The 23,176-nt window shown below is 47.2% G+C and overlaps 3 protein-coding genes across 6 annotated transcripts in view; 2 read left to right on the forward strand and 1 right to left on the reverse strand.

Moving 5' to 3' along the window:
* Positions 1-144: 144 nt before the first annotated feature.
* Positions 145-2,548, forward strand: LOC118513427 (transcription factor E2FC). 3 transcript variants are annotated; one of them, XM_036059150.1, is made up of 4 exons: positions 145-304; positions 542-951; positions 1,011-1,120; positions 1,300-2,548. In XM_036059150.1, the coding sequence occupies exons 2-4, from the start codon at positions 712-714 to the stop codon at positions 2,177-2,179; spliced, it is 1,230 nt and encodes a 409-aa protein (XP_035915043.1). In that variant the 5' UTR covers positions 145-304; positions 542-711; the 3' UTR covers positions 2,180-2,548. The 3 variants fall into 3 exon arrangements, with proteins under 3 accessions (XP_035915043.1, XP_035915045.1, XP_035915044.1); XM_036059152.1 differs by having other exon boundaries at positions 174-304; positions 516-951; positions 1,300-2,545; XM_036059151.1 differs by having other exon boundaries at positions 175-336; positions 1,300-2,545.
* Positions 2,549-5,192: 2,644 nt separating this feature from the next.
* Positions 5,193-6,659, forward strand: LOC118513431 (gustatory receptor 68a-like). The gene is made up of 2 exons (XM_036059159.1): positions 5,193-5,423; positions 5,496-6,659. Exons 1-2 carry the CDS (start codon positions 5,331-5,333, stop codon positions 5,577-5,579), a joined length of 177 nt encoding a protein of 58 aa, XP_035915052.1. The 5' UTR covers positions 5,193-5,330; the 3' UTR covers positions 5,580-6,659.
* Positions 6,660-7,763: 1,104 nt separating this feature from the next.
* Positions 7,764-23,176, reverse strand: part of LOC118513426 (hormone receptor 4) — a 43,866-nt gene continuing 28,453 nt past the window's right edge. For both annotated transcript variants that reach the window (XM_036059147.1, XM_036059148.1), the window contains 8 exons: positions 13,485-13,614; positions 13,243-13,416; positions 11,333-13,162; positions 10,675-11,252; positions 10,447-10,574; positions 10,246-10,369; positions 10,052-10,181; positions 7,764-9,297 (listed from right to left, as the gene is read on the reverse strand). In XM_036059147.1, coding sequence (XP_035915040.1) covers positions 9,110-9,297; positions 10,052-10,181; positions 10,246-10,369; positions 10,447-10,574; positions 10,675-11,252; positions 11,333-13,162; positions 13,243-13,416; positions 13,485-13,614 — 3,282 coding nt within the window. In that variant the 3' untranslated portion in view covers positions 7,764-9,109. The remainder of the gene's footprint in view (positions 9,298-10,051; positions 10,182-10,245; positions 10,370-10,446; positions 10,575-10,674; positions 11,253-11,332; positions 13,163-13,242; positions 13,417-13,484; positions 13,615-23,176) is intronic.

The following is a 23,176-nucleotide window of genomic DNA, read 5'->3' on the forward strand; positions in this document are numbered from 1 at the left end:
AGAGGTGAAATGAAGTTTAAAAATTATGACAATGAAATCATGAGAAACAAAATGCAGTTCAATCTCTATTTTCCTTCCTTTCGAACGCCCTTGTGTCTGTGTGCGTGTGAGCGCTTCGACGTGTTTTGAAAACACACGCACGTCGCCCATTTGACAGCGGCAAAAGCTTTGACAAGCGAAAAAAGCCAATGGCGGATTTTTTAGCACCAGCTTTGGCGGGACAACACAACAGTGTGACAACAAGCATTCCGTTGTTGGCGGTGTTTTCTGACTAATTTAAACTATTCGTGTGCTGCAGTTGCAGGTAGGTGCTGGCAAGAAATCATCTGTGTGACGGTAAATCGTCGCTGGTAAATTCCACAATCTATGCGCCGCGGTGAACGGCACCCTGTTGCCTCCCCGTCGTACCGAACACTCCCAAATTTGGTGCCGAAGATTAGACGAAGAAGAAGCACTGCCCGGGATTCCCTTCTGGAGTGATGTGTGATTGGGAAGATTGTACATGGATTCCTTAGCCTGTTTACCTTATTTCCATCATCAGTACATCAACATGCCACGGAGATAAAGCGCTGGTTCCGCAACATAATGTGTGTGCGACGGTACAAAGCAACGGACAAGGCACGGACCAACACACCGTATGTAAGGTAACAGGTGGCAAGGGGAAACGCGTCAACGAGGCAACCGGTTCCTCCCACAGCCGGGCGTGTGATCATGAGCGAGAGAAAATCACCCAACCGGCGGAAAATCCGTGTTACGAAGAAGAAGAAGTCCAACGCCGCGTTGCTGCAGCATGCCGACCGCTCGCTCACCTCACCGAACCCGGAGGATGAAGACGATGGTGACTTTGAACCGACATCCAGCCGACGGTACGACAAATCGCTGACCATGCTGACCCGAAGCGTCGTGAAGATGCTGCGAGACACGCCGGACGGTGTGCTGTATCTGCGTGATGTATGACCGAGCATGTAGCGCGCGAGTGTCTCTTTGGCTCATGTAAACTTAATTTGCAGGTTTCATCGACGTTGTCCAACCGACAGAAGCGACGCATTTACGACGTGACGAACGTGCTGGAAGGAATCGGGCTGGTCAAAAAACAAGTGAAGAACCACATTAAATGGATGTAAGTAGCTTTCGCCATTGTGCTATTGTTTGGTCGGATCTGTGCATCTGTCAAACCGAGCGGTCGAATGGCGCGCTTCGTAGTTCATGCGCACGTCCAAAGCATGCTCTCATGTGCTGCGTATTGTGGAATGAATGTCGATTCGTTACAAATTGTTCCCTCTCATGCTCCCATTGCAGCGGCGAAGAACCGACGACACAGTCTTGCCTCGGTACGGCGCGCCAAATCGGGGTAAACATGCGGGTGCGTCGAAATCTGGAACTCCGCGAAGCGTACATCGAGAGCCAGATAAAAGCCATCAGCAAAAGCACACAAATGCTGCTTCAGGATTCGGCGCTGCGATCGTACCTGTACGTGACGAGCGACGATCTAACGTCCGTCTTTGGCGATAACCGAACGCTGCTCGTACTGAGCGAGGATGAGCTCGCTCGGCGCAAACAACCGGATGCCTACTACCACCCTTCACCACCACCACCACCACCACCCTTCACCGTCACCCCCAACAACAGCACGTCCCTTCCGCACGGTGGCAACACGCGACAGATCTGGGTAAAATCACGACCGAGCGGACCACCGTTATCGTTGATGGTGCTAAAGGAACCGGCCGGATCATGCTACACGCGCCCAAGCCGAAGGCCAGCCGTGCTCCGTGCGGGGGCCGAACAGCGGTACGTGAAGCTCGCCGACGAGCAGCACCTGGAAGGTGGTACCGTCGCAACGGAGCGATCGTTTTCCCCCGGCATGTACGACGATTCGGACGAGGAAGAGTACGCAAAGATTCAGCAGCAGCGGGAACGGCTCGCACGGATACTGTTGGACGATGGCAGCAACGATGTGCACCACAGCCTGTACCGACCGCACGGCTGGAGAAACAGAAAGAGTGAAACGCGCGGCCTGCTCATACCATTCGTGATGATCAAACCGCGGTACTACGGCAGCTTCACGTTTTCGTTGCTCCCGCACGAAGGTGTGTTCGACCTGTTCGGGTACGCAACGGTCAGCAGCAGCAGCAGCAGCCACCAAAGAGCGATGAGCGAAGAGCGCAGCCAGCTGGTGTAGCACGGCAAGTCGTCCGGCCTGATGGTGCGGAGCAAAGCTTAGCTATAGGTGAATTCGTACGGATTCCATCCGTACCGCATGTGGCCTGTTTGTGCGCCAAACAGTTCATTTGTCCGTAGCAATTTTCTAGACTAATATTTTCCCCCTATCATAAGTATCAGACTGCCACAGTTCTTTGTACGTGCGTGTGTGTGTGTATAGAGAGCTTTCATATATTTTTTCCTTCGTCTAAATTGCTCCATCTAAATTATACACCATCTCTTGTTCGTGATGTCGTGATACATCTTTATATTTTAGATAAAACGGACACTATTAAGCATCGTGCAAGCGTCTTTCGGTAAATAAATTATAGCTTTGACCCACATTCAATATTGCGATTGCGAAACGTTTTCGAATTGTTTGTGGAGGAAGAATGATTTTATCATTTAAGTGAGCGAAAATGTTTGTCTGTGAATAATTAAGGAACGTGTACGGCTGCCCAACGCCCGCTACTCTGCGCGCCACTAACGATGGCTATTTTCCGCAAGCTACACGTGCTGCTAACGCTCTTGCACTGGTGCGCACTAATTCCGTACGTTCCCCGGCAAACGAGACCGAACCGCAGTACATCAGGGCTCCGCCGTTCCTACCGGGTTCGGATAGCTCTAGCACTGCTGATAATCGGTCTCGTGGCGTACCTCCGGGCGGCCGTCCTTAACGGTTACTCACTGTTCTTAAACCACCTATCGTACATTTTGTGGCTTCTTGCGTCGATGGTCGATACGCTGGTGATAAGTGCGATGCTCATTACGAACGGATTTAATGCGGCCAGTTTCGAAACGCTCGTGCAATTGCTGGGGCGAATAGAGTGCGCGCTCGATGCGTGGATGGCGGCCCGGCAAAGAAAGCGGTCCGATCCACCGTACCGTTTGCTTGCGCTGCTGTCCTTGCTGCTCTGCATCGTGTACCATTTGTTCGTTTTCTATAGCCAGTTTCTGCTCGACGTTCATCTGGTGCTACAGATACGCTGGGAACTGTTGATACAGGACCTGTACCTTTGCCACGTGCTGCTGCTGCTGGTCGCGATCGGACAGTGTGCTGCCGGTTTGCGCTCGATGTGCCGTGACGCGATAGATCGTGACAGTGTGGCCGAGCTTTGTGCGGTCCTTCGGTTGCGGGACGATCTGCTGCACTGCGTCGGGCTGGTGAATCGTCTTCACGCGGTTCTGGTTCTCGGTGTCAGTGCGTCCTGGCTCATTGCCATCACGTGCATAGTGTACTTCGACTTTATCTACAGCAATCTAGAGTACAATCCGAACCATCCGTACATCTTGGACCATTTGTTGCTGGTGGGGTGGAAAAGTTTGCTTGTCGTTGGGTTGCTGGCCACAGCAGGAGCAGTTGCGGAACAGGTAAACACAGCTTATCTTTTCCCATGATCCTTAACCATGTGTCTTAATGAGCTATCCGACTGTCGATTGTCTTGTGTATCATGTCTGGTGTGTGTGTGTGTGTGTGTGTGAATCTTGAGTGTGGAGTTAGTTGATTCGGTGGAATAGCTATGGCGTTGTAGTGATCGCGGCGTCATCTATGTGTGAGTTACAGAAGCACTTACCACTCAACTGTTAGCAAAGTACCATTACTACTGCGAGAGACGATCGGTTGCGTAGTTCTAGTAGGAGAGAAGATCGGATGCGCAGATCTAGCTAGGTGGAACGACACTTCCTCGAGCCAGGACGCTCGATAAGAGATACGTCCGCAAACATCAACAAATGTAGAATCGTAACTATCTAATAGCTATCAATCTACAGCATAAGTACTTTGAGGATCACTGTCAGGTGTGTCCTGAAGTTTGGAACATCTTCAGACAATCGAATCGTATTCGGATTTTAAAATTACCTTCTCATTTCTGAAGAAAGACAAGAACGGCTAGAAATTAAGGACCAGCATGTATGGTCGTTCCGCGCCATGCATCCTTCTAAAGGACAAGTCCTGGACAAGATTCGATCCAATTAGCATACAAAATCTCTTGTCGAATCTATCCTTAACTCTGCTGTAGACTATATTGTTATCAACCTATCCCATCCTGGGCATGGGTTTCACGGCAGTAAGATGATCCTTAACTCCAAGAAATCAGAGTGCGTTAAGGACCAGGAAGAAAGTTTTACCAGCAAAATGCGGTTCGCCGAAGTAACTTCAGACCTTAGATGACTTGCTGTCGGAATAAGAATCTGGGATGTGGTCAGTTTGCCAGCCCAGAGGTCCTCTCGCGCTGGGCTCAAGATTTTGAAGAATTGGTAAAAGATCAATAAAACAAAAAGAACAGAGAGCATTCCGAAAAGGGAAAATCAACCACTGATCACTGCTCTTCAAAGTGCGGCAAATCTTGGAGAAGATGGCGGAGCAGCATCTGTACATTGATTTTAAAGACGCGTATGACAGTATAGCTAGGGTAATATACGGGGCGGTCCGGTAGCAGAGGCGACAGCGGCGCCGGTCTTCACACGGCAGGGCCGGGGTTCAAATCCCATCCAAGCCGCCTCCCCGTACGTAAGGCTGACTACTATACTACGGGTAAAATTAAGTCACAGAAAGCCAGAAATGGCAGGGCGAGACCTCTCAAGGTTGTAGTGCCAAAGAAGAAGAAGAATATACGACGCAATGAGCTTTTTTGGAAGGTGGATGGAAAACTCTCAGGGCCCTTTGCTACCACCAAGGGCCTGCGCCAGGTAAATGGGCTTGCCTGTCTTCTTTTCAGTCTGGCGCTAGAGAGAGAGAGAGCCATCCGTGACTCGGAGGTGGAAACTGCATAGACGTAGACATCATTGGTTTGAGGCGCTCCTATGTAGCACAAGCTTACTAAAGGATCGAGCGAGCGGCACAACAGGCATGATACAACACACGATTGATAGTTGTATGGATTACTGCGACACAGGATCAAACATCGTACGAACAAGACTATTTTACTTAAACACATTGTACGGTACAAAGCTGTAGGTATTTGAAGGAAAACAGCGAATGTTTTGAGGTCATTTCAGACAGGGGTTTAACGGATGAAATACAAGCGATTTGTTAACACTTTTATCACGTTATCACGTCTTAGGTAAAGAAGATAACGCAACTAACGCAACACTGTGGTATTGCTTCGCTCCGCAACAGGCGGCTGGCCAACATGCTCGATAAGCTGCTCATCAAGTGCCAGTTTCAGGACGTTCGTTTTACCGTGTACGGATTGTTTACCATCGACAACAGCTTAAACTATATGGTGAGCATTTAGTTATGCCTTTACTATAACTCATAAGCGATCACTAATGTTGTTAACTTTATGTCGTTACAGGTTATTAGTTCGGTCGTAACGTACCTAGTGATTATCACACAGTTTCGTCAGTTGGAAATTGAAAATGAAAACCGAGTGCCGTGAAACAGATGGGCAAAGGCTGTGACCAGCGGTTGAGATAGCAAGAGGCAGGCAGTTGATTAGACTTCATCGATCGGGTGGCTTCTTATAGAGTTTCTCAGACCATTGTTACACTATTTGTCAACAGTTTAACACGTTAAAGCTGGTGGCACAGCTCGAGCGGTTCCTCGTACGGTTTTTCATCCAAAGGTTCTATCAAACTTAGTAGGTGATTTGACCGAGGGCAAAGGCTTAACAATTCCGTCTTTGTTTGTTTTTGTTTTCGGAAATTTACAGCTTTATCCTATGCAATTCGTCTTAAGTCTGAGAACCCTATTCAGACTTTAGTCTGCAATTCAACCTTGAAACCCTTTTCCGACACCGGAAAACAGACGTTAAATTCCGTGACCCGGTGACCGAGGGGATTGCGGCGCCAGTCTTCTGGTCCTGCCGTAGACCGGGGATAAAATCTCATCCAGCCCGCCTTCCCGTAGGCAGGACTGACTATCCAGCTACGGAAAAAATCAAGTCGAAGAAAGAAATGGCAGGCCGAGACCTTTGGAGGTTGTGGGTTCAAAAAGGAATAAGAAGAATGCGTTATAAAACAGGAGGTAAAAGACTCGAGAAGGCGAGCCCCATGACAAAATTGGTTAGGCACTGTAGGATTTACGCCTAAATGTATGCAAACCGCAGTACACGTTGCGAAAGCTTCACAGTGTGCTTGCAGTATGATCAAAAATGGTTTCATAAAGTCGAATGAAATATTGCTTATTATTCGGTTAAATTCCCCTCCCTCTATCCTGGCCATTTAAAATGGCTTACAGGAGTTACGTAATATTTTTTTGTCACGCTAGGAGTGACCAACCAGGCTTACAACATACACGGTGTTCCCTAACAGTAACGGAACATTGGTTGGTAAAAGACTCTAGAAGGCCCCTCCCTAGAATCTTTTGTGTGCAGCACTGTGGCCTGTCATTTTTGTTGTACAGTGGGATTTCTGTATGGTCAAAACCCATTTGATGTAAACATTGTGCATTGTTCCTTAATACTGTTAATAGACAGCGATTAGAACTTGATACAATACATTGTAACAAGTGGTTTGAGATTATGATATTCTTATGTTTCTTCCTTTGCTGAATATCAATGCATGGTAACAAGAATTCATCGAATTACTGTTCCGTTACCGTCCGAGAACGCCGTGCATGTTTCAGGCCCGATTGTTCACCCCTAGTGCGACCGAAAATTAGTAAGAAGCCCCTGTAAGCCAAAATGAATGGTAGGGTTAGCGGAGAGAAGGTTTTAATCAAATAATAACAAATATTTTATTCGACTTTCTTAAACCAATTTTGACCAAACTAAAAGCACACTGAAAGCACACTGTGAAGCTTTCGTAACGTGTACTGCAGATTGCATACCTTTAGGCGTATATCCTATAGTGCCTAACAAATTTTGTCAGGGGGGGGGGGGGGGGCTTCTCGAGTCTTTTACCCATTGGTTTGATAGATATTTGTTAACGGGCATAGATATTCAGAAAAGGAGGAAAAATAAGAATAATAACATTTCAAATCACTTCTTACAATGTATATTATCATGCTCTAAACGCTGTCCAGTAACAGTAAGCACAATGTTTATATCAAACGAATTATGACCATACACAAATCCCACTGTGCAATAAAAATGACAGGCCACAGTGCTGCACACAAAAGATTTTAGGGAGGGCCTTCTCAAGTCTTTTATCTTTCCATTATCGAGTTGGGATTTAACGGAGTTGAAAATCTGTTTGCCCAGGTTGAGATGGGTTAAGCGAGGTTGAATTGCAATATTCGATGTCGGATTATCGTTTTATGCTGTTGACATATAGTGGTGCAATGTTAAACTGACCTGAGAAACCCTGGATCGCTGTGCTTAGCGATCAGTTTGATAAGGATCAGTCTTAGAAAGAATTGTTCGTTACCTGTATCCTTTAAACTTGAATGAAATGAGATAAAGAAATATATTATTGTGTTTGTGTGGAATTATACAGGGTAAGAGCAGTGTGCTAATGTTTAAAGCAATGCATCGGACGTGATTACAATAATCTAAGATCTTGTTTTAATCACGTGGAGGCTTGTGCTATGGTCTGGAAAACACTGGCAAAGTCGGCGTCACTCAGGTGCAAGCAATTTCGGACACTCCTGGAAGAAAGCGGTCAAAATGTACCATCAACCGTTAGTTGCTGACAACTTGTTGCTTTGGAGTGGAGCTGAGAATTTTCGCTACAATAGTAACGAAACTCCCCAATCCACACCCCACATTCATCCATCTCCCTTTAATGCGTTTACTTTTGATCTTCTACTCGCACTTAAACGATAGCAAAATCTCAACCATACACTGTTTTTCCCTGTCTAACACATTTCGGAACCTAATTGTACTTTTCTCGTACTCGCTGCTACCCTACTTGGGAGCATGAGCCTGGGCATTTAACGATTGTAAGATTTGATGTGGTGTTTGTGTGTGTTTTCCCTACCTAGAGTGTGATGTGTACCGCAAAGCACAACAGCCTTTTTGTATTCTCTCTTTGATTTTGTTTAACAAACATGCATGAGCCATACATACCCCACGGATGCAAATCAAAGCTTTTCGTCAGTTAAGATCAACTACGTCGCATGTAGCAGTAGCCAGTAGAATACATCACCACCCTGCTCACCACCTACTCCTCTCCTAAGGCAATACACGATACACCGATAACAGCAACGGTATCCCTGCCTTCTGCTCACGATATATCCAACAATTCACTAACAAGCTACTAACGATGCCTAAAGCTAGTAAAAAAAAAAAACAGATTAACACTACACGCTGTGCTTAACATCGTACAACTAAGACAAACCGTTCGCTTTCCGCTAACGCCTCGTTCGTGGATGAAACAGGCTGGCGCTAAACTGAACGCATTAGCGCAAAGTACTCCTTAACAAGACACATAGAGTAAAACCAGAGTGGGGATAGTAGGAAAAAGAAAGCTAACAAAAATCCTTAACAACAATCTAATGACGACAGGCTTAACGTAAACATAGAAAAGGGTGCTAGTAAGAGGTGTGTGCAAAAAGTTAGGATTGATACGATAGAAAAGCTTACGCTTTGTAGGATGATTAGGGTAATAAAACTCAAAATTCGTACTGACAAAATACGAATAACAACGAACGAATAGACTAAATTAGACTCTTCTCTTGTTTAACCCCGACGGTAGTTCCGGTCCGCGATCTGCTAGCTAGCTTCACTGAGATTATGGTAACGTCATTTAGTTATGCATCGCAAACACCTGATTTAAATGGGGGGGTTGGCTGGGTAGCAGCAGAAGGCACTGTTTCTTTACATTGTGTTTGGTGTATTTTCTTTCCCCCTAGCTTCACACCAATATTTTCCCTTATTTGAGCGCATTTCATCACGGAAGGTGATTTCCTGCTACGCTGATACACCTTAGCACGTGTTGTAATCGAAAATGTTGCAACGCTCGCTCGTTCTTCGTTATTTTAAACAAGGACAGAATAAACAAAACAACAAGGAAATGGGAACGTGGATTATGATCGATGGGGGCTCGTCTCGGTGCTACTTCCTCCACGACTGCTTCCTTTGCCGGAACCGCGCGGTACGAGACAGTTGCTGCTCGAGTTGGAGATCGCCTTAAGTACCTCCTCCTGCAGTGAGCTCGGAGGATCCGACAGGACATCGGTCGTCGTGGACAGTTGGCGCAGCTGATTGGAAACGGCTAAGAATGAGACGGTGGGAAGGTTAATAACCGAAGTCTTGTTAGCTAGCTGACGGTAAAGGCGGTGAGTATGACTTCCATGCGTCGAATTACTACTGGAGACTAGTGATGTGTCATACGACTCTTTTCATGGTTTGACCCTTTTAGGAATCGAGTTCGACCCGTGGCGTGTAATGGGTTCGAGGCGACCCGTGGGAGCGACGAGTCCGAGTCAACCCGTAGCGATTTCGAGACGACCCATGGATTAGCCTGAATTCGTCGCGCTCCTAGGCCTAGGCCATCCTTAAAATGGTATCATTGCTCGGTCGTATACGGCTAGTCGGATGACAGTTGAAATCCCATAAAACGATTGTACAATTAGTCGTTTACGACAGAGCAATGACTCCCAGTGTTGGGTCAAGATATTTGGAGGCCCCTCTAATTGTGATATTAAAGGGAAACAACAAGGTTTCCCTCGCAGACGAAGCCCTCCTGACCGACAAGGCCCCGAGCGGTCGCTCCTTCCGCTTCTTGGTTGATCCACGCGAGTTGAAATTTGAACCGTGGTGGCATAAAAGTCGGTATTGGTTGGGCGGATAAGGTGTTATTGAGAGGTTAATATTATTTGGCTAGGCTCAACATTCTAGCATATTCACATCTCTTTAAACACTTACAGAAAAATCATTTTTTTGTTTGAAAATTAGTAAAAAAAAATCCAAAAATTTGGAAAAATGGAAGCAGCACGCAAAATTTTCCCTCAAAAAGTATTCCTTACCAGGCCTTAGCTCCACCAGCGAACAGTGCTGATCGACCCACAGCTGGCTAGTGCGGTACATCTCATCCATGCTCGCGACGGAAACCGTCTGGTTGTAGGAATTCAGCAACGGTTCGAAGATCAGCCCGAACTGTAAACGGTGACGAGACGGGTAAGACGAGAACCATCGCCACTCGACGGCAACCACTACTTACGATCCAGAATTTCCAGTTCTCGAGCGTTCGCTGCCGGACGTAGTGCTGGTACAGCTCCTTCACGCGACCGGTTCGCTGGCGGGACACGGGTGCACCACTGGCAGGCAGTGCGGTGTGAAGATTGCTACAATCAAACGGAACGGCATTAAGGTACACGGTCGGTCGGTCGGTCGGTCGATTTGCATCGAAGCGCTTTCTTACTTTAATGAATTATTCAACTGATCAATCTCCCGGCGCAATGCATCCATCTGATCGTTAGCGGACGTGCGTTCCGAGCGCAGCTGCTTGATGTAATCGGCACCCTTCTGCAGCATGGCCGCTTTGCTTAGCTGTTGCGGGAACGAGAGAGAGAGAGAGAGAGAGAGAACGAAAATGCGTATTATTATACCGGAATCTTCACCCCCCAAAATTGAAATGATCGAGCCTTACCTTTGCATTCGGATTCTGCTGCAGCTGCGGTATCAGCGAGTGCAGCGTATCGAACCCATTCTTGATGTTGTACCGACGCTTCTGTTCCGCGTGAATGTGCCCGGTACGGCGCTGGCTGTCGCTGCGCGGAAACTTGCTACCGGCTCCGGTCGTACTGTTGCTGCCGCTGCCGCCCAGCCCGGTTGGCGACATGGGACCGTCCGTGTCGTGGGCCGAATCGGGCGAAAGACTCTGCTGCGATAGCGACATGCCGGTGGAGGAGGCAAAGTTCAGCACGGAACTGTGGCTCGCTTGGGGTCGCATCGCGCTGCTGCTGGATGGGCCGGGTGTTGCACTGGACATTTGGTGGTGATGGTGCTGCTGTTGCTGCTGCTGCTGCTGTTGTTGCAGTTGATGCAACTGAAGCTGTGAGGATGATGGGGAAATCGTATTCCCCATCGACATCGACTGGAACAGACTCGTCTGTTGTTGGTGTTGATGTTGCTGATGCTGTTGCTGCTGCGACGACGACTGCGTTAAGGTACTTATGGCACTTGATGATGTACTGTGCGATTGTTTGCTCAGTAAGGTACTTGCGTCTGGAAAACAGAGAAAAAAGCAAAATAAGCACAAGCGCTCCTGCTCCCATTTGTTTCATTTACCGCGCACTCGTACTTACTATTAGTGGTTAGTAGTTGGGCAAGCAGCGCACTGTTGGTAACGTTGAGCATCGGTTCGCTGGAGGTAGCGTGCAGGCTCGGTGACATGTGCTGCGTGTTACCTCCACCACCGGACATTCCCGCACCGCCGGATCCCAACACCATCCCCATGCTGCCGCCACCGGGGGTCGTTATGACGCCGGTCTGCTGCTTCATGATCATGGAGTTGCTGCGCGTGCGCAACTTTGCATTGGGCTTCTGCGAGGACTGGTGGTACCGAGGCATGGCAAAGTTTTCCGCCTCCTTCGGTGGAAGCGGAAACGTTGCATTGATCGGAAGACTGTTCGAGCGGAACATCTCTTTGGTGGGATGTGGTGGATGACGTTTGGCTTGCGTTTGCTGCTGTTGCTGCTGCTGCTGCTGCTGCAGGGCACCGGCTGACGATACGAGCGACTGTTGCTGCTGTTGCTGTTGCAGCTGCAGATCCTGCAGCTGCTGTTGCGATTGCTCCAGCGCGTTCGATATTCCAACGGGTGCTCCGGAGCTCGAGCTCATACCGATCGCTGCGGCTCCACCGGAAGATCCGGATGTAGGCTGCAGCAGGGTACCGTGCGGCGGGGACGAATGGCGCATCGCTCGCACACCGCTGGCATACGAACCACCGGCACCGACCGTTTGCGACGGTATCTTGTACGGTTGCGGCTGATGCCCGTGGTACGATTTGTAGCTACTGCCCGACTGCGATGCATGCAGACTGCCGGGAGGTGAGTGCTGCGAGGCCAACATTTGACTGTAGTTCGGCCCGGTCGGCATTGAGGTTGAGCGGGGTTGCGGTGGTGCTGGCTTCGCTTGCGGTAATGCCGGAACCGGTAGCGATTGGCTGTGTGTTAACAGTTTGGAGTTCATGCTTTGCATAAGCATTACCGAGCCACCGGACACATTATTCGGCGGTTGCTGTGCGCCGCCACCGGTGCTGCCCATTTGTGCCGGTGTCCGTATGGTGCCGCTGCCATTACCACCAGCGCCCGATGCTCCGGGACTGTTGGAGAGGTTCACAGGATTGCTAGCTGCGTTCTGCAAAGCGGAATGGTTGTAGTGTAGCTGCATACTGCTGGGCGTCAGGGAGGCAGGGATGCCACCCGAACCCATCTGAAGAATGCCCGCGGAGGAGGAGGAGGAGGAGGAGGAGGAGGAGGAAGAGGCCGCGGCAGAGGCGGAGGCAGATGAAGAAATTACGTTCTGGAAACCGATGGAAGTGTTACTACCGTAGGGACCGGGCGTCCCAAGGACCGCACTGTTGGTCCCCGTTTGTCCCATGTGCGGTTGCGAAACCATGTTGTATGCCATCGTTTGATGGGGCGTCGGTGGGTATTTGGGGTCGTAGTTGTGTTTGGCGTACCCGCGGGAAAACTTCGATTTAACACTGCGCGCCAGATCGTCGCTACTGCCGCCGCTGCCGCTAGCTAGCGATGAATGCTGCTGATGCGGTTGAGCTGATGCCACCTGACCTAACCCGAGCGTTGAGGCAAGGGACGCAGAACCCTGGCTGTTGCTACTGACACTCGCACCACCAATAAGCTGATCGGATAGGTACGAATCGATTGCGTTGCTAAGCTGCTGAGCAATGGAGGACTGTACCGTGGACGAGGATGATCCACCGCCACCACCCGACGGTTGCAACGTTTGGCCGTAGAGCTTAGCCGAGTATTGAATGCCAGGCGGTGGTGGGTGCTGCTGGATGCAGCTGCTCGCTTGGTGAGCCTGGTTCGTTTGCTGATTGCTGCCGGAGACTGCCAGTGTCTCCGGCGCTTCCTGTATGCTACTACCTGTGCTGGTTAATTGGTTGGATCCTTGGTGGACAGAAAATGGGTTCAAACAGGTGTACGTTAGTGGAAGATTAGCGGGGATGCGCGGGTGGCTGTGTACATACCGAGTGGATAGTTGTAGTCGATCGCTTTCAGCAGATCATCCGATGCTTCCTCCGGTACTGGGGCAAGTCGCGAGAAGTTCAGGAAGTCTAGGTCCAAATCCATCAAATCATCTAGGTTGGGCTGTAGCGGGCCCAAGCTGGGCTGAATGAAGTCGGCCCGACCCGCACCACGAGCTGAAGGAGAAAACGGTTAGTGTTGTCAGGGAGTGGGACCCGCGTCAGGGAGTTTTGCAAGCGCTTACCTATCTCTCTAGAGTCGGGAAACGGATACTGGGCTAGTGTAGAGAACAGCGTATCCGTGGGCATATTATCGGTGATCATAAATATATCATTACTGATCGGAGACCACTCCAAAAAGTCTAATTCGCTATTCTGCAATGAAGAAGAGAGTATACGCTGCATTACTTCAACAGGAATTTAGATCTGGGTGAAATTGAATACTTTTAGAGAATTAGGATTCGGTCAAGGTTCTGCCACGGAATATGTACTTCATTCACATTATTCATCAGCTGTCCCCATACTATAAATAACGCTAGTGCATGTAACGCATCGATCGACCAGTTTGGGGCTAGGTTTCCCACATGCTTTTATAAGCTAAATACTTAATGAATTTATGTGTTTGCTCGACACTCAACTGAGTCCTCGTAACCTGCTGCTGGATTTTTCTGAGTGTATGCCAAACAGTTAGTGCTACTTCTGTGTTCAGTTGAGCAGTAGAAAACCATGTACGTTACCGACAACCTGCATGTCCTGTTGCGTAGTTTACGGGTTCTGGGTCTGCTTTCGATACAACAGAATGCACGCAATAGTCGTTCAACGAGCTGCTCGTTCGAAAGTACCTACTATGCGGCCCTAAAGTTTGTGATTCTCTTCGGTGCAGCCTTGCTGGGATGTGGATATTCAAGTTTTTTGAGCATTAAAGACAATTCCCTGAAGGTGCTAGAGAGCCCAGGAACTACAATCTGGCCATTCGTGTACGTTGTGAATAATTTTACCCTCTGTGGGGTGTGTTGTTCTCTTCCGTGGCAAACTTTTCGGCAGCGAAAACGACTTGCAGCCGCTCTGAACAATCTTCACCAGAATGAAACGTATCTAGTGGATGTGACAGGCAAAGCCACTAACTATCGCACCGTACGATTGCTAGCGATCGTTACTATATGCAAAGGTTTCATGGCGCATATATTTTATCAAACACTGTACATCAATGTATACTACCGTCCAGACAGATCGTTCATCCCCATATACATTTACAACTGTATGTTTATGTACGTTGATGTGGCGATGGAATTAGTGTTTGGGCTGTGCGATTGTTTGTTGCTTATGGTTCGCCTTCAGCTCGAACGCTTAGTGCGCATTGCGAAGGATCTTGGTGCTGGAGGTATCCCAGCTGATCGTCTGCTACGGCTGTACGTAGCAGTTTACTGCAAAATTCGCGCTCTGCTGAGCCACAACTTGGGTCCGTATTTTGGACTATTGATCGTACTGCATTGTTCGTACGTCTGCCTTGAGGTGGCGATTTGTATACTGGACCTATACCAGCTTATTGTGAGCAAAGCAACGTTCGGTAGCATAGTTTTGGGCTACATAATTTGGCCGTTAATAGATGTTCAAAAATTGCTGGTATTGTTTCTGCTCGGCGAAGGTGTTAAAACGATGGTAAGTATTTGATGGACTGTCACTGCCTATACTAAGCGTCTTTAAAGAAGCTCACTCACTCACAGGTAATAGCGCCTGAAAGTATGCAACCACCATTTTGAGGATCACTTTTATGAGCTCATTGCGTATATACGGTGATCGTGACAATGAAACATACTAACACGATGTGGAAAGTGATAAGTAATTGTATTCTTCCAGGCGCTCCAGTGCACTACACCAATATAATTAAGCAGCATACCTGTTCAAGTGACAGTAATTAGACATTACCACTATTCATTTAACTTTTGGAAATGTCCACACATGATTTACATACAAGATATGTCAACGCTTTTGGCGAACTTGTCTACAACTGAATGTGAGCTAACCAGCTATTAACGCTATTAACTAACGTTAATATGGCTACGTTGATGTTAGAGTAATAATTGATGCAATACCTGGAAGGCTCATAATACACCTGTCCCATGTAACATTAAATTCTGCCACGAGAAAAATTAGAACATCGGGCAAACATATCGGTTCGGGCAGGAATTATAAATGACTTATCTGATCGCCAACCTGGTGCATCCCGCTCCGGTGCTGCTGCTCTGCAGTACAAAGGCATGCACGTGTGCGACCACTTGGAAGTTTTAATTCGCTATTTGCGACTGTTTGGTTTACTTGCCGTAGTAAAACACGGCGACGAAAATGTTGTTCCTTCGTACAAAAGTGTCCACAATGCGACACTGAAGCTCGTCCTGTTCCTTGGCGCGTCCATTGTGGGCAGTGGATACCTGCTGTTGATTAGTATCCTACACTACAATGCATTTTCTGCTACCGAAGGTAATATTTGGCTTTTTGTGTACGTGGTGCACAATGCAACGTTCGGTATCGTGTTTTGTGCCCTCCCGTGGCAAACCTTTCGGCAGCGCAATCGTCTGGCAGCCGCGATGGATGCGCTGCACGAGAATGAGCTATGCTTGATCAAGCTTACCGGGGTTGTCACTAACTATCGCTCAGTGAAAATGCTGGTGGGTTTGGTCGTCTTTAACGGAGTGATCTTTCATGTCTTCTTTCATTCGTACTTTATCAAGCAACACTATTGGGGCGATAAACCGTTCCTTCCAGTGTATGTTTCTTGCCTGATGTACATGTACGTTGATCTGGCAATAGAGTTAGTGTTGGGGTTGTGCGATTGTTTGCTACTGATCGTGCGCCTCCAGCTGGAACGGCTAATGTGGATAGCGAAAAATCTGGACTCCGGTACCCGGACGGATCGGTTGTTTCAGTTTTATGTTGCCATATACAGTAAGACCATCGTCATCCTCAGGGACAACCTTAGTCCTTACTTTGGACTAATAATTCTGATGCACTGTTCGTACGTTTGCCTCGAAGTAGCTGTTTGTTTGCTGGATGCGTACAGTTACGCTACCGAGCGCTCCTTTCTGTCGGTTGTGGCGAACATTTTGTGGCCGGTTAGTGATGTTAAAAAATTGACGGCACTGTTTTTGCTCGGCGAAGGAGTCAACGCGATGGTAAGTGAAACACTGCACATTACTATAAATAGCAACATTTTCATTTGCACTGTGAGTGAGAACCTTAACTGCTTTTCTAAAGGTGTGATCTGGTTGGATCTGATCACAGTCGTACTGATGTTCGTTGGGCTTAGTATAAGAGTTTTAGACACATTCCCAAACCTAGTCAAACTCACTTTTTTAATCTGGCATCTATCTGATATTAGTCTGAAATTTGGTATTTTCGCTTCCAGCATGTTAATCTGTGAGTGTTGACTGCGCAATTTCCTTCATTGATTTCCTTCAGTTTTTTCTTCATTGATATTATTCATTAGCTATCCTCACACTAAAAATAAAGTTCTAACGAAATATGTTCAATCGACCAGTTGGGCCTATTTAGCCCACATGTTTGCCCAGGTAAATGTTTTATGAACTGATGTGTTTGCTCCACGGCCTTCTTCTGTGTTTAGTTAGACAAAAACAAAAAATGCAAGTCACTGAAAACCTGGAAGTCCTGATAGGTGGTTGTTCACGAGTTTAAGGTCTACTTACGATACAATCGAGTCAACGCAATGGCCATTTAAAGAGATCCTCGTTTCACTTAAATTTTCACTGGCAGAGGAACAAAATACGACCTGACCGTGATTGGAGTATAAATATATGGAGGATTAAATTAATTCTTTGATGGTGCCAAAAGAGTCTAGGGAGTATAATTTAACTCTGGTACCTTAGCTAACCTGATAGTCGCTGAGACTTTAAACTCTCTCATATTTTTTTTCTTCAAGTGATACTAATGATTTTAGGCACTATTCTTTGAACTATTGTATATGTTTCATATGTAAGATCAGACAGAAGTCTACCTCTTAATGACGATGTTTCCGATTAACCTCCCACAACTGAATGTGTCACCTAATCATCGCCAAGGTAAGCAAACCAGAGAGTCAGCCATATTACGTCAATGTTAGAGTAATAATTGATGCAATACGTAGACCGCTCAGAATGGATCCAACTCTCGTGCAACTGTCACGTGAAATATCTGAACATCAGCAAACATTTCTGATCGGGGCAGAGGTATAAATGAATTATCTGTCTGCTACCAACATGTTGCATCCCGCTTATTAGCATTGCTGCTCTGCAGTAGAAAGGCATGCACGTGTGCGACAACTTACGGGTTTTGTTCCGCTGTTTGCGATTGATTGGTTTGTTTTCTGTTCAAAAACACATCGACACTAATTTGGTCCCTTCGTACAGAAGCGTCCAAAATGGGACACTGAAGCTCGTGCTGTCTTTTGGCGCTTCCTTATTGGGCAGTGGGTATCTACTGTATCGTAGCATTAAAGAATATGATGCGTATGCTCGTATCGAAGGTAACATTTGGCCATTTGTGTTCATCATACACAATGTTTCGTACGGTATCGTGTTTTGTGTTCTCCCGTGGCAAACCTTTCGGCAGCGCGATCGACTGGCAGCCGCGATGGATGCGCTGCACGAGAATGAGCTGAGCTTGAGCAAACTTACCGGGGTTGTCACCAACTATCGCTTAGTGAAAATGCTGATGTGTTTGGTCGTGTTTAATGCAGTGATCTTTCATGCCTTCTTTCACTTGTACTTTATCCAGCAACACTATTGGGGCGATAAACCGTTCCTTCCAGTGTATGTCTCGAGCTGCATATACATGTACGTTGATCTGGCAATAGAGTTAGTGTTGGGGTTGTGCGACTGTTTGCTACTGATCGTTCGCCTCCAGCTGGAACGGCTAATGTGGATAGCGAAAAATCTGGACTCCGTTACCCGGACGGATCGGTTGTTTCAGTTTTATGTTGCCATATACAGTAAGACCATCGTCATCCTAAGGGACTATTTAAGCCCCTATTTTGGACTAATCGTTCTGATGCACTGTTCGTACGTTTGCCTGGAGGTAGCTATTTGCATACTGGATGCGATGAGCTACATTACCGAACAGCATCACATAATGCCGATTCTGGCGAACATTTTGTGGCCGTTGAGTGATATGAAAAAGTTGATGGCAGTTTTTTTGCTCGGTGAAGGAGTCAACGCGATGGTAAGTGAAAAAAAAAAAACTGCACAATAGTCAGAAGTCAGGGATGTCGCTCTGTTCACTGTTTTCGATTTGTACTCCGAGTGGGACCCTTAATTATTTTTTAAACGGTGTTTTCCGGTGTTGGAAGACGGCTTGCCTTGCTGGTTTACTTTGAATATTTCATGGAGCGCTCTCGTCTGTCGCTGGAATCGTGAGGTTTTAACCTAATTAAAGGAGTATTGCTAACCCCACACCAAAAACCGCACTCAACTGCCAGTGTCGGATCATGAGCGTGTGCGATAACATGCGTGTTCTAGTTCGCTGCCTTCGCGGGTTGGGTTTGTTTTCAATACAGCAGAAGAGTGGCAACCACTCGTTCGAAAGCATCCCTTATGCAGTGCACAAGTTTGTCATCTTCTTCACGATAACCCTGCTGGGGAGCGGATACTCGATGTATCGTAACGTTATCGATTATCCTGCGATGGTCGCCATCGGTAATCGGACCATTTTGCCATTTTTCCATATCGCCCATACCATTACATTCTGTGCAGTGTTTTGCATTTTACCGTGGCAAACCGTCCTACAGCGCCGACAGCTTGCTAACCTTATTAACACTCTCAATCGTAACGAGGAGGATTTAATAGGGCTTACGGGACACAAAAGCAACAGTCGAATAGTTTCACTGCTGGCAGCTGTATGCTGCACGAACGGTGTGATATTGCATTTGTTTTTCCATTGCTACTACATTGATGAGTTCCTAGGCGTTGGTCGCGATATGTTTATGTCGCTGTACATGGTGAGCTGTTTGTTCCTCTACACCGATCTGGCCATGGAATACGTTTTGGGGCTGTGCGATTGTTTGCTGCTGATCGCCCAACTTCAGCTGGAACGATTAATGTGGCTTGTGAGGGATCTCAAGCAAGGCACAACAGCCGACCGCGATAGGGTGTTTCGGCTCTATTTGGCACTGTACAGTCGTACTGTTCATGCGTTGCGGCACAGCTTGAGCCGGTACTTCGGACCCCTGTTGGCCGTATTTTGTACGTACGTATCGTTGGAAGTAGCAATCTGCGTGCTGGCGATCGTTGGCGATACGACCAGCTTCTTGGGACATTCGAACGGTTTTATTCTGGCCAACGTGCTGTGGCCGATCAGTGACCTCAAGAAATTGGCCGCCGTTTTTATGCTCAGCGAAAGGACAAACAGCATGGTAAGTTTTGTGAGTTGGGATACTACACAATACCATTTGGTCGTGGGAAACGCTATAAATTAACACCATTTTGTCATTGGTGCGGACATGTGGTACTGGCTTAAAAACGCCTTCAGTTATAGGTAGTAGTTATAGGTAGCAGGACAGTGTCCTAAGTCCTCTCTTGTTCGTATTGTTTCTCAATGATATCAGTACTGTCCTGCCACATGATCACTTTCTTTGCTACGCCGACGATGTGAAAATATTTTTCCCTATCTCGTCGGAGGCGGATTGTGTTTGTCTGCAAAATGTTCTTCACCGATTCTCCTCTTGGTGTGCTCGTAATTCCCTCACTAATTGTTCGGTTAAGTGTCAAGTCATTTCGTTTTCCCGTTCCCGCACTCCTTTTCTTTATCGCTATGAGCTGGACCGGGTTCAGGTCAACCGAGTTTCTTTGTTCAAGGACTTAGGGATATGGCTCGATAGTGGACTTTCCTTATCGTCCCTATATGGGATTCTACGGTTGCCAGAGCCCGGAAAACACTGGGTATCCTTAAACGTATCTCGTGCCTTTTCCGATCTTTTGTGTATGAAAGCGCTATACTGTTCATTGGTCAGGTCTTTGCTGGAGTATTGTCCAGTAATATGGTCTCCTACGGCTCGGTTCCACATGGAACGTATTGAGCGGGGGCAGAGATCTTTCACCAGGTTTGCGGCTGGCAACATGCATGGAAGATCCTCTAGCGCCCTGCTCGATTATGAGTCTAGGTGTCAGTTGCTGGGTCTGGACACTCTTGAGGTCCGTCGTTCTCACTCCCAAACCATATTTGTCGCCTCCCTCCTGCTCGATTGTATTGATGCCCCTTCTCTGCTTTGCTCCATCCCATTCTATGTTCCCAACCGTTCCCTTCATATTCGTCCGCCTAGTCTAGTAATACCAAGGCCGTATCTCGATTGGTCGTAACGACCCGTTCTTGCGTGCACTTCGTTTGTTTAAATCCTCGTCTCATGTTTTTGTTTTCCACCACTCATTACCGTCATTCCGCTCCATGTTAAGATCTTCTCGTTATTCCCCTACTTCATTCCCTTCCCTCTAAATTTAACATTAACTAGTTTTAAGTAGATTGTTCGTATGTTCAGCCAGCAGGCAGGCTTTCTTCTTCTTCTTTATTGGCACTACGACCTCGAGAGGTCTCGGCCTGCCATATCTGTATTTCTGTGACTTAGTTTTACCCGTAGCAAAGTAGTCAGCCCTGCGTGCGGGGAGGCGGACTGGATGGAATTTGAACCCCGGTCCAGCCCTGTGCAGACCGGCGCTGTTATCGCCTCGACCACCAGACTATACGTAGTTATAAATAAATAAATAAATAAATTGACAGGCTTCTCATAAGTTATGCAATTTACATTACAAGATGGCTAAGCTTAGGGCGGCTGGGTGATGGATGCGACCACGGCGCCGTTCTTCATACGGCAGGACCGGGATTCAAATCCCACCCTGACCGTTCCCCCGTAGTGAGGACACAGACTACTATCCAACTACGTGGAACCATTAAGTCTAGTAAGCCAGAAATGGCAGGCATGACCTTAAGAGATCGTTAGGCTAAAAAGAGAGAAAGAGATGACTTAGCTTCCCTTTAGTATAACATTAAGACAGTCTAAACTAGGAGAAAGGTTGAAGCGCCTAAAAAGTAAGTAACTAGGTAGTAGCCCGCGTCCTTTTTGAAAGTAACAGTTTACATTTCGGTGACTGTTATCACTTAAATTTAATTTGGTATAGCTATCGAAAACCGGCAAATAGAAGATATCTTCACACCCAGGTGATTAATGAATAATCGCACTCACTACCGATCAATTATGCAGCCACGTGACAATGGGGGATTGGTTTTTGACAATCCCCCAAACGAAAGGAATAAGGCTTTACAACAGCACAAAGTAAACTTGCTATTGTTTTACCTCAATGGAGTGGTTGCAAACGGTCGTTTACAACATGAGCGCAATAGGTCTAGCATTGGTTCGATACGACGGACGGCGTCAAACCTACCTAAGGCTAAGCGTGTTCAGATCCGCTCTTCAGATTCTGAACGCACTTTTCTGCGTTTGTGTAGCGATTGTGGGCGTTTATGAGCATTTCGATATAACGGTACTGCAGGACTATGTACTAGCCGAGGCACTGTTCCTCGTAACCACGGCGAGCTTTTGCGTCATTTGGCTGGTAGTTCCCGTGTACGTGTACATGCGCTGTGCTCGGTTGGTCTGTGCATTGAACAGTTTGCTGGCGAACGATGCCGAGCTGCGGCGTGCAACTGCCACCATGAGGATGAGTGATAGTTTGTCCTATCAGCAGGCAAAACGTTTTGCCCGGATGATCCAATGTGATGGTATGCTGTGCTGTCTGCTGTTAACCAGTGGATATGTGGCCTATTTTTCGCTGAATCCCGAAGCGTGGTATTTTTACCTGCCTATCATCGTTTACATTTACGAGGATTTATGCTTATCGTGTCTGTTTGGGTTTTATTCTACTGTCCTGTTGCTGTCTGTGGCACAGCTGTCCTGTGCAGCGAACCTGCTACAAACGCATCTGACGCAACAACGCACTGGACGAGTGGAGGAACGTGTGCACTGTTTTTGTGCGATATACGATCGAATTTGTACACTGATAGCGCAACCGATCTACGAGTACTGTGGACCAATCATTGTGGCCTTTTGTCCGTTGGTCATTTTTGAAGGATCGCTTAAACTGTTCCACTTGCAAGACATAGACGCGATGGATGAGTATGGGCCTTTATGGTTAAATGTTATCGAGTGGATTTGGTTGTGTTTTGATTGCAAGAAACTGGTCGTCCTGCTGTACGTGAGTGAGGTATTTAAGCAAAAGGTAAGAGAATGCAAGAGTTGTTGTACGATAATTCAATGTTTCTTAGTACATATAGTAGTAAATTGTCATGGGTGATGAGGAATATAATAATCGCGTTATAGGCAAATCGTCTTTGCAAGTTATTCCTCTGTGCTGTGTGCAGGGTTCATGACCCCTGAAAGTATGCAACGCGTAAGTCTAGGAGTGTAATTAGTATTTTTATACAGAGACTACAAAACTTAGCGTCTTCACAGTTTTAATGATGGAATGAATAGTCGATCGAGAGGATGTCCAAAAACACACCCACCCCCCGTCCGTGAACGTCCTAATGCACCCAATTCCAATTAAGCGCGGGTGGGCTAATGGCTTAATTTATGTTCTGTTGTGTAGAGGCGTACATAATACATAATTCAGTATTTTGCTGACACCTGTACAAAGAAATTCTGCTAGAATAGACGAACGGAAGCCATCTGGGGATCGTAAGAGTTCCAGTACACGCTGCGAACGTGTGATACGTGATGGTGGCGATGAGGTGCATACGGATACATCTCGAGTACATGCGACGGCTAGGCATAGTTATGGTGAAATACGATCCTAAAAATCAAACGTTCAACAGTGCCCAGTATGGACAGTTAAAATTTGCCATCTGCTTCACTGTGGCGCTACTGAGCTCTTGCTACCTTTTATGGCGCAGTCCTATGGAC

The sequence above is a fragment of the Anopheles stephensi genome, chromosome 3, assembly GCF_013141755.1.
Source record: "Anopheles stephensi strain Indian chromosome 3, UCI_ANSTEP_V1.0, whole genome shotgun sequence".
NCBI classification, from domain to species: domain Eukaryota; kingdom Metazoa; phylum Arthropoda; class Insecta; order Diptera; family Culicidae; genus Anopheles; species Anopheles stephensi.